The sequence below is a fragment of the Morus notabilis genome, unplaced genomic scaffold (genome assembly GCF_000414095.1).
Source record: "Morus notabilis unplaced genomic scaffold, ASM41409v2 Scaffold698, whole genome shotgun sequence".
Classification (NCBI taxonomy): Eukaryota; Viridiplantae; Streptophyta; class Magnoliopsida; order Rosales; family Moraceae; genus Morus; species Morus notabilis.
The window spans coordinates 367,651-378,330 of record NW_010358448.1 but is presented as its reverse complement, the minus strand read 5'-3'; the positions used below and the strand labels follow the sequence as shown (position 1 = coordinate 378,330).

The 10,680-nt window shown below is 32.6% G+C and overlaps 2 protein-coding genes across 2 annotated transcripts; both read right to left on the bottom strand.

Annotated features, from left to right (window-relative positions):
• Positions 1 to 2,306: 2,306 nt before the first annotated feature.
• LOC21403603 lies at positions 2,307 to 3,500 on the bottom strand. Its single transcript, XM_010092555.2, has 3 exons — positions 3,330 to 3,500; positions 3,111 to 3,173; positions 2,307 to 2,679 (listed from the first exon to the last, which is right to left on the bottom strand). Exons 1-3 carry the CDS (start codon positions 3,429 to 3,431, stop codon positions 2,533 to 2,535), a joined length of 312 nt encoding a protein of 103 aa, XP_010090857.1. The 5' UTR covers positions 3,432 to 3,500; the 3' UTR covers positions 2,307 to 2,532.
• Positions 3,501 to 5,330: 1,830 nt separating this feature from the next.
• On the bottom strand, positions 5,331 to 8,379 carry LOC21403601. Its single transcript, XM_024161971.1, has 2 exons — positions 7,745 to 8,379; positions 5,331 to 6,269 (listed from the first exon to the last, which is right to left on the bottom strand). Exons 1-2 carry the CDS (start codon positions 8,354 to 8,356, stop codon positions 5,331 to 5,333), a joined length of 1,551 nt encoding a protein of 516 aa, XP_024017739.1. The 5' UTR covers positions 8,357 to 8,379.
• Between the last annotated feature and the right edge of the window lie 2,301 nt (positions 8,380 to 10,680).

Genomic DNA, 10,680 nt, shown 5'->3' with positions numbered 1-10,680 from the left:
AACTATTAAAATTACACCCAAATCTAATAAAATAAGAGAAGAGAAATCTGAGACATAAGTGATACACAGAATCTGAGACACAAACTGAGGCAATCACATACAAATTTGAGATCAATCTCACAAAAATCTGATAAAAAAATTAAAATCCAAAACGCTCTAGATTTGAGACTAACAACCACCATTGCACAAATAACACATAAAACTCATCAAATAGAACTTAAAGCAGCAGATAAACATGCATACCGGGAAGGAGCGGAGTCTAGTACCAAATCCAAAGGGATAATAAAAAATAAAAAAATAAAAAAGCTAGCACGTAGCAACACTCGACCAAAGAACGTGCTCAGTTTGTCAAACCCAGCAAATAAATCTAGAACGAAAGTTGAGCACAGTTGTGTGTGTTTTGTTTAACGTAGAGAAGCCCACGAGTGGTTAGAGAAGAAAAAAAAAAAAAAAAAAAAAAAAAAAAAAAAAAAAAAAAAAGGAAAATGGTCTTTACCATTTCTAAAAAGCAGCGTAAAAAAGATAAACGAGAAAACCAATTTTCGTCCCTTTTTTATTAATTAATGGACCGAACGGGTTCTAAAAACTAACTTTAAATTTAGCGCCTCAATATTTATGAGAAAACGCTTTAAAACGGGTTCTAAACACGCCGTAAGTGTCCAAGTTCCATCTTATCGAAAATTTCAAGTTGTCATTTCCTGCAAATAAAATTTAAAGCTAAAAAAGCATGGAAACCAAAAGAGTAGAGAATTTAAAGTTAGATAACTCAAAGTGGAAAACAAGGAACTAAAACAAGGAAATAGTAATCACTTCCTTGCATTTGCAGATGATATTTAACAAGTGCAATTGTTTCCATAGAAGAAAGCAAAGGACTTAACTATCAACAACTGCAAAAATTAAAACTTCGTTATTGCGTTTGAAAATGTCAGCTGAAGCAGCAAATGGTAATCCAATATGAGATTTTGCATGTGGTGTCCAATTTTTAAGTTTCAAAGATATTTATTCCCGTTCGGTTCGCTAATTTGAGTTGAGATGTGATGTTGTGTGAAAGCTTTTTACTGTAGCAAAAAAGTTAGATGTGACTGTTTCTGAGAACTTTTTACTGTAGCAAAACTCGAATTCTAAACTCGAATCAGCGAAAAGAACGGGACCTAATTGTATTTACACGAATTAAAAAAATTACGAGAATCCCACATTCGAAGGGGACAAGATATCTTCTTTCAATGATTTTATATAAGCAACTAAGAGTTTCCTTTTATATTCACATATCATAATTAAACAAATGGCCTATATTGAATGTTCTTTTAAAATTTTTTGAAGTTTAGAATCATATACTGTTGAAAAAATTGAAGTTTTATTACGGTCTCAAGAAACTCGTACTGAAAAGAACTCAAAGGAACTTTTAAGAAGTTTTCCGGGCCAATTTCATAGTATCAACGCTGCCAACTCGATTTGAGTAGCAGCAGGATACGGTTTATGAGCGAAAACCATTGATTGATTAAAGACCAAAATCAACAATTTCATCATTTCATCTTTGAGAACCTATTTGCCAATCTGATCTCCGCATAAGTTATAGCGCTTCTTGATTATCTTTTTGGTAATTAGTTGTCTCATTATTTATCATTAATTCTCAATTCAAAATCTTTTTCTTTTCTTGTTAGAATAATTTGGATTCTCATAAAGAAAACTGTTTTATTAACAGCGTGAGTGTAAAGTATGAATTCCACCAAAATATTTCTGGATATGCATATAAATGTTACTATCTCGATTTTTTCGGCTGCGTTGTCCTCTTAGATTGTAATGGAAAGCAAAGAAAAAGATGGTAGGAAAATAATACGAGATACACCTTATTTCAGTATCATATGGTTAATTACGGGTGAACCAAATTATGTAAGAGTAGATTTGAAAATTTTGTACAAATTTTCTGAAAAGAAAAGGTTTGAAAAATCTGTAATGTAAATGCTGATTAATGAATCCGTAGGCATATTCGGTCCTAACATTAAGCTAAACAGCAGGACATACAATATCCCGTTACGAAACTTTTTATTTTTTTTTTCGTTAAGCTAAAAAACATGTTTGATATTAGATTCTTATCACGTTATATCATCAAATTATAATTAAATTTTACACATTTAACGGTGGTATCTCAAAGAACATAAAAATTATTGAACTCTACTCGTGCATTTTATGAGTATTTGCCTCTTTTCCTTATTAAAAAATAATAATTTATATCAGTTTGTGTTAATCTGGATACTTTATATAATGTTAATGCGATTTTCTCCATAGCTCCATATTTATATTAGAAGAAAAAAGAAAAAGAAGAATTCCACTAGAACCCAATTTACAATGCTCTTGCCACCTTCAAAACCAGTAAAAGGGGGAAAAAAGGTGAAAATGAACAAATTGAATATAGTAAAATGGGAAGGAAATTCCCCTTGTCCTGTACAATATGTATATATGAGTGTGTGTGATTTGTGTTTCTTTTCTTGTTCAAAGAGTGGCCAAAATTAACAAAAATGAAATTTTGGTTTGCTAGAAAGGAGCAGTGACTGCATCCCTTAATTCTGGATTTTGTAAGCCATGATCATGATGATGATGATTATCAGCGTCTACGAGCTCCAATTCAACACCAAATGTTCCTGCCTTCATTCCTACAACACTCACCACTGGCTCCAAACCCTGCAATATTATATTATATTAAATTAATCCAACTACTTAAAAAACCACTCAAACATGAAAATAACGAATTACAAGTTATAATAAAGCACATGATATGAAATGGTATAAATATATTAATTTCTTAAATTGAAAAGCAATGTTATTCGTTATTTACAGATATTTCATTCCGTGACTCTATCAAAATCATCTATTCATGATATATGTAAACCGCCTCATAATTTCATCCAAAATTTTAAACCACAAAACTACTATATTAATGTATAAAGATAAAGAAACCAGAAGATGACGAAATCGTCAATAGACAAGAAAAAGAACAGATGAATCACACCAAAAAGAGAAATAAAAGTTGAAATTAGCAGAAGAAAAGGATGATAATTAAACAGACAATTATATTACATAATAGTTATAATACGGTTTTAAAAATATTATACCTCAGTGAAAATTCTCATCGCTTCTTCCATAGACCTTGTTTGCAGAACATATAAAGCTGCCTCCTGAAATATTCATAAACCCCATGTAATCAACACCACAAAAACAAATGAATATCATGAATTTTAAACAGACATGAAAACAAGAAAGAAAAAAAAAAAAAAAGAGTTTGAACAAACACAAGACTAGGCAAAATTTACGTATAAAGTTAAGTTACAAACCCTTGCAAAATGGATTTGATCCATTCTCAACGTCCTTGGCTCGCTTTCTATGGATGACATTCTATCAATCCTCCTTACAACCGATGTCCCTTCTTCCCTCATTTTAGAGTGAGAACAGAAACGATATATAGATATATATATATATATATATAGATATAGATATTTCTAGTCTAGAGACTCTACCGGGAATTTGTATTTATAATGTTCAAGTTAAGTGTTCGCTAAAAATCTTTATATCTATAAATATACATGTGAAAGTACATGGTCATCAAGCACGGGAGTCCCAATGTCGTGGACAACTTTAATATGGCGAATCACGAAAGAAACGTGGCGAAGACCCAGAAGGCTCTTTTGGACACGTGGCGGCATGGGACCGATTGATAAAAATAAGGAACACGTGGCGGCATGGGACCGATTGATGAAAAAAGGACACGTGGCGGATGATGGGCACCTCGTCAGCATTTAAGAAAATAGCGGAATGACGTGTGATATTTGCAGGTTTCCTAAATAAGGAAAAATCCTTTCGGAGCCGGTTTTCGTGGTAACATGAAAATGGCCAACCAAAGACGGACAGACGTTGATTGTGTCTTTGTGGAGGTGGATTTTGTTGGTACACGTGGCTGATGTGGATTGGGTTGTGGGGTCCACTTGAGTAGGACACTTCTTCACTTTGACGTAATGGATGAGGATAAGGCTGTTAAGGTGTAGGGGATTATCCTTCACGTGAGTTCTAGGTGGTGGGCCATAGAGCCAATTGGGCCGGGTAAGGATATGGGCTGTATATCAGTTCGATTGGGCCTTGTCTCAATGATCCATTTGGAGAAAACTTGAGGAACCTCACAAGAATTAGGCATGTAATGACCTTCGGGACACCAGAAAAAAATTACCAAAGATCAACAAATTTGTTGTATCAAAGTTCATCATGTCGATAAAAGATAATCTACTAATTTTACCAGTAATGTACCATATTGTCAATGCAAACAAAAATGATGACCGACCGTTGCTGTCGCCAATCACCAGAAAGTAAACTAATAGATTAGCATCAGTAATCTATCAGATTACATTTTCTTTTCAACACAGATCAAGAGTCGTCCACCATACTAATTCCCCGAAACAACACATGACTATTGGTTTAGTTGCAAAAATTTCCTACTCTTCAGTGGAATGAATTTCTAATATTTTTATTAAAAAAAAAAAAATTTGGCATATCATGTAATCACATATATTGTAATTTGATAGCAATTATTTGAGTACCTATTTAGCAAATATTTTATAGATAAATAAGCGCTTCAAACGTTCAATCTTCCACACCATTCTCGTTTTTCCTGAATCTCAAAGTGTGTGGCACCTTGAATCTTTTTTTGAAATCCTAATTCGAGAATGGAATACCCAAATCTCCTTCCCATTCTTTTCTACTTATAAAATGCATGGCAGTCTCTTGTTTAATCAATATTTTATAGAAACTCGTTGCCAAGTTTCTAGTTTAAATCTTTTCTCTTGGAAAACGAAGTGTGGAAAATGACTAAGAAATATGCCCACAATTAAAAAAAAAAAAAAGAATGGGAGCACAGAAATACACATTTAATTCTTTATTATTTTTTTAAAGAAAAGCCGATTGTTATTTAATTAACTGAAGCCATATTGGTACTTACAATCGCATCAATGCAACTAGGATAATCTTCTAACCAAAATTGATCTTCAATAGACGATAGAGAAAGCTTTGCTAATGTGTGGGCAGCCATATTACCACAACGGGATATATGGCTGCACGGACTACCATTAATTTCACGCATCAAATCTGGATATGTCATTCAAAATAGGAGAATCAACAGTATCACAAATAATAAATGATCTGAATGTCACACTTAATTCTTTATTGATCTCATTGATTCAGTAGAAACCAAATAATTGTAAAGGGCACACAAATACAAATACAAATACAAACAAAAACACAGAGAGAGAGAGAGAGAGAGAGAGAGAGTAATGTATACAATTATGACATTAGAACCACTTGTCACCCCAGTTCTTCTGCTTCCACTCTGATGCTTTTCTTGAGCAATTCTGCATGAAATTTGACATATCAGATGTATACACTTCGAGCTTCTCAAGATTCCTCCTGCATCTCTCCATCTCAGCTTCGAGCTTTTCACGGATGCCTTTTTCAAATCTCGTTGCTTCAAAACCAAGAAAGGCTTCCAGTATCTCATCAAAAGAATCCAAGTATCGAGTAAGTGTGAAGCCTGTAACCTCTTGAATTCCGGTTAGGTAGAAATACAAGTGCCTAAGATCATCCTTTGTGATGTCTTCGACCGAAGTATTGCACATTTTGTCGACGACGATACACAACATAGTCGAGGCGATGCTCTTCATTGCCGATGTCAAATTTTCCCTGCCAACAAGATCTTTTCCGTACTTGCCAAGCAACGTTTTTAAAATCGGAGCCAATGTGTTTGGTACCATGTAACCATCCACATCCTCTACCTTTTGTCTTAAATACTTGTCATCTAATAATTTCAATAGACCTTCTTCAGGTGTGAAATAACGAAGCTCTTCTAGGAACATTTCGAAATCATCCATCTCTCTGAAACGTTCAAAAATTCTCCTAAAAATATTCTTTCTCTCAAAATAGAAAAATTGTTTAATTCTATCAATATCTTCAATCGATCCTTCGCGATCGAAGCGAGAATTGAAACGTCTATATTCCTTATATGAATTGCTTCGGAAAACCTTATCTGATGGGTTTTTAAAACCAAAGGGATCAAGCAACATCTCATTTTCTGGTTCTGTAAGCATATCTCTTATTTCTTTGAGGGTCGATTCACTTGAATTTTCCTTCAATTGATGATCCATTGATTCTATCTTCAACAAATTATCCCATCGGGTCTCTCTTAGGATCTTGAGCTCTATATCTTTTGTCTCTCCCTTGATTGCCTTCAGAATCTGATATATAGATAATCACAACGGATATTAAATTAAGTATAAGACACTATTTAATGGCATCGAAGAGATTGTAATTAGCCTAAACTGCCCTAGTAACACTAGCTATCATCTTGTGTCTTTTCTGCAAGTTATATTTTTAAGGGTTAGTGACCTAACTATATAAAGTTATCAGTACTTTTAATTCTATTTTTTGGTCCTTGGGGACGAAATTGAAATAAAATTTTTACATTCAAATAAAACCTTTGCAGTTTCTAAAAACACAAGGATAAATTGAGATAAAACAAAAACTGTGATGGATATTTATGTATTAAGTCTAATTTTAATTAGTATATCTATAGTATCTGTCATACATATTGCAACATGTTTTATAGCCAAAAAAAAAGTGTGGATTTTAAATACAAGTATTCAGTAGAAATATGAAAATTTAAACATGCCACATGCAAATTCAAAGTTTTTTCTTTTTTTAGTAGAGGCAAATTCAAAGTTAATTTGGAACGAAATTTTATTTCCCCCTTGAACATGATTATTTGTAGGGTATTTTACACATTTACCCTCGAACTTGTATGGTTTTAGTAATTTACCCCGTAAACTTTTAATTTTCGCAAGTTACCCCATCAACTTGTAAAATTATTGTAATATACCTTATTTTGACAATTAATGTGTTAAATTGGTGTCAAAATAAGCATGTTCCATGAAAAATTTCAACATCTCAATTCAAATGTAGCATAAATAGTTCAATTCTTCAACTTTTAATCCCCTAAATCTAATAAAAAATTTGAACAAATTTAATAAAATAAGGCATATTGTAACAATTTTACAAATTCAAGGGGTTGATTGTCGAAATTAAAAGTTTGGAGCCCAATTTACTAAACCACGACAAGTTCAGGAGGCATTTGAGCTAAAAACCCTTATTTGTACAATAAGCTACTACAAAGAGAGGATGTCATTAAATTATTCTATAAAACTTCAAAAAATTAGCCTACCTCATGGATCAAGCAATGTATGTGCGCAGCAAATTTGCATTCTTCACAGTAATAGATACGAAAAGATTGATCTCTTTCTTCTTCGCACACATCACAAAAATATTCATCTGAATCATCTTCGGAGATTGAATGTTCAGACAAAATCAAAGGGTGTATGTGATACTCATATTTGACAGTTGATGGTAAGGGACCACATAGAAAATGAAAGTTGAAAACACACTCCATGCAACGAAACATGAAGGATCGAGTACGATTGACTTCTTTAGGGACAACCTTCACATTCCCATAAGATTTTTCACAAGCATCACACTCAATATCACAGAAAGATTTCTCTACTAAAGAAAGCAAATGAGCATGACCTCGATAGTTTATAGTTGTGTCAAGAGAAACACATTCAGTACCCAATGTAAAGTCACACCCATCTTCCCGGCAACAGAAAATGAGCCTACAATCTTTTTTGCAACATGAACGACAAGATTGAGGCTTACTGACCTGTAGTATGAGAGAATGGGGCGAATGAACGGCGTGTTGAATTTTCTGAGGCAGCTCTCCGCATGATTTATGCAGAAAATTCTCACAGTTTTCGGAGATGCAAGAATAGGCTGGACCCGACCAGTTTGATTGACATCCAAAGCATTTAGCCGCTCTTTTATTGCTAAGATGATGCCCATGATCCATCAGTGTCATCGGGCGTTGATGGCAGGCAAATTGAGCGACATCGTGATCTTTGCAGCCATCAACATTGGATGTTATGGTTGGAAGTGGGATCATAGCACATGTCATATGCATGAAGAAATCGGAGCACATTTTGTCACATGCATAAAGATATTCATCATTTTCGAGGGGCTTCTCACAGTAATAGCAGCGACAAGTGTCGTTTAATGATCTCTTTGTGAGCTTCAGACCATGAAGAGGATGGAATGAGTGGTCGATGTGTTCCGGCAGTTTTGCACATTCTTGGTGGAGGTAATATCTGCACAGGCGGCACCAGTAGCAATCTAAACCCTTTTCTATTGTGCGATTGCACATATTACAAAAGCGTGGCGAAAAAGACAAATATACGATATACAAAGGATGCACATGACTGAAATGTTCAAGCACCATTATTTTTCTCTGAAGCTTTTTTTTTTTTTTTTTTTTTTTGAGGCCACTGCAAATATGATGGATTGCATCTTGCTCAAACTCCAATTTATATGTGCTCCTATTGCTTTTGTGAATGTTCTCCCATTATTATTTTACTGGAACCTTCACTATAAAGTTACATAGGTCATGATTAGTATATAGGAGATTGATTGATAACCTAATTCATTGATTGACTGCTTATGGCCATATAAATGCTCATTGTAAAGCATCAGAGTGTGAATGAATGAATAAAATTGCATGGTAGGCAAATTGTCAAACTACGTAAAAATTCATTTGTTTTTCTTTTTCTTCTACCTTTTGTTCTTCATTTTTTAGAAAGATATGGATTTTTTTTTTTTGCTGCAATCATTTCCTTTTTTTTCCCTCTCTCTTTCTTAAAGATATTATTTACACTCAATTCTCCTTTTTAGTTGAAAACTTAAAGTAGGATTCCCAAGTCCAACGTAACAATGAAACTATATCTATCTATCTCTTTGTGATACTAATACTTCAACATAATTTATTCCTTCTGTCTTTTTTTCTTTTTGTTTTCTTTTTGCAGAAAACAATATTCCTCCTATCTCATTTTATTCCTCTCTTCGTTCCATCCGAGCTACTCATGAAAAAACAAATCCCCTTTTGCCCATATAGCAAGTAATCATAGGCTAATCTACTACATATTATATTAGTTTTTTGGGATAAAATCATTTTGCCTTTTCTTATAGCGAAACATTTAGGAGACGTTTAGTTCATGGATTAAAATCATGTGATTAGAATCATTTTCAATTTACGTGTATTTTTTGTGAGAGAAAATACTGTAACAAACTACGAACCATGATTCGAATCAGGGGACGAATCCCCAACCAAACAACCTCTTAGATATTCGTGATTTTAATAACATTAAAATGGTAAGTAGACACATGAAAAGAAGGTTAATAAAAGTTCCCGTGTAATTCCTTTCTTTATACTTTCTTTCAAGAAGTTCTTTTCTTTATTCTTTGAAGTACTCTAACCTACATATATGGATCATTTCTAGTGTATTATCATTTACTCTTTTTTTTTTTTTTCCTCTTTCCTAAAAATATAATTTACAGTTTATTCCCGCTTTAGTTGAAAACTTAATGGTAGGTTTCCCAAATTCCACGTAACAATATTAAAACTGTATCCATTTATTCCTTCCTTTGTTCTATCGAAGCTCCTCATAAAAATACAATTCCATTTTGCCCGTGTAGCAAGTAATCATAGGCTAATATACTACTATAATATATTGTTTTTCTCCCCCAGCTTATTTATTCTCTTCTCACGAGTCACGAGTTACTCTATAAACATATAAATGAATTAAAGTACAACACATGTATAATAAGGAAAGAATCTCATTCAAAACTTTCAGAAAAATACTAAGACACCACGGGTGTTAAGCATCATCACTAATAGAAGGTGAGTTTCACTTGCGAAACTCACATTCTATTAGTGAGTAGTGCTAAGGGCCCGTTAGGCATTACTTTTAAACGTTGTTTTTAATTTTTTTAAAGAAGCTACAATATGTTGGGATATTTAGTAAATCTTGCTTTTGTCTTGCAGCTTCTAAAAACTGCTGTCGAACAATAAAATTTGAGAAGCAGATCAGGGGTTGATTTTGCACAGCAGCTTCTGTTGCCATTATCCAAATTTACTAAGATAACCTTAACAATAAAACTTAATTCTCAATATACCTATTTTACTTTCTTTCATACCAAATTAAAAAATATATATTTAAAAATATATTTAAAAATTAAAAATCTTTAATAAGTGTGCTATGCTAAATTTCATTCAAATATTTTTAATAATTATCAAAATATTTAAAAATAACAACAATAAATATTAGTATATGAATTGTTTTTCTTCTTGAATAAAAGTAATTTATTTTTAAGAACTATTTTAATTAATAAAATTTAATATATATATATATATTATTATGAATATTGACTATAAAAATAAAAATAAAACTAACTATAAAGATGTGTGATAAAATATGTCTACTTTTATCATTATACATTTTAACAGCAATTTTACACATAACTTACCAAACACATAAATTTTTTTTTTGGTGCTCGTACCAGCTTTGTAAAAATATTTACCAATCATCTACATGCTTCTAGTCACAACAACTTATTACTAATAATACAGCAACAACAAAAATTTTCAACAACACAATAATACTAAATTGGCCCTAAACACCACCAGTATCTTATAGCATTGCTCAAATTTCCAACAAAAAAGAATTTCATTCAAAACTTTTTGTTTTTGTCCTTTTTAGTAACAACGTC

Bases quoted from the DNA above. Each gene is read 5' to 3' on its own strand.
- LOC21403603 (XM_010092555.2), bottom strand. From the start codon at position 3,431: ATGAGGGAAGAAGGGACATCGGTTGTAAGGAGGATTGATAGAATGTCA. The intron at 3,174-3,329 runs GTTTGTAACTTA...TGAATATTTCAG, and splicing joins ATCAAATCCATTTTGCAAGG to GAGGCAGCTTTATATGTTCT. The intron at 2,680-3,110 runs GTATAATATTTT...ATAATATTGCAG, and splicing joins CGATGAGAATTTTCACTGAG to GGTTTGGAGCCAGTGGTGAG.
- LOC21403601 (XM_024161971.1), bottom strand. From the start codon at position 8,356: ATGGTGCTTGAACATTTCAGTCATGTGCATCCTTTGTATATCGTATAT. The intron at 6,270-7,744 runs GTCAGTAAGCCT...TCTATATATCAG, and splicing joins CCCATTCTCTCATACTACAG to ATTCTGAAGGCAATCAAGGG.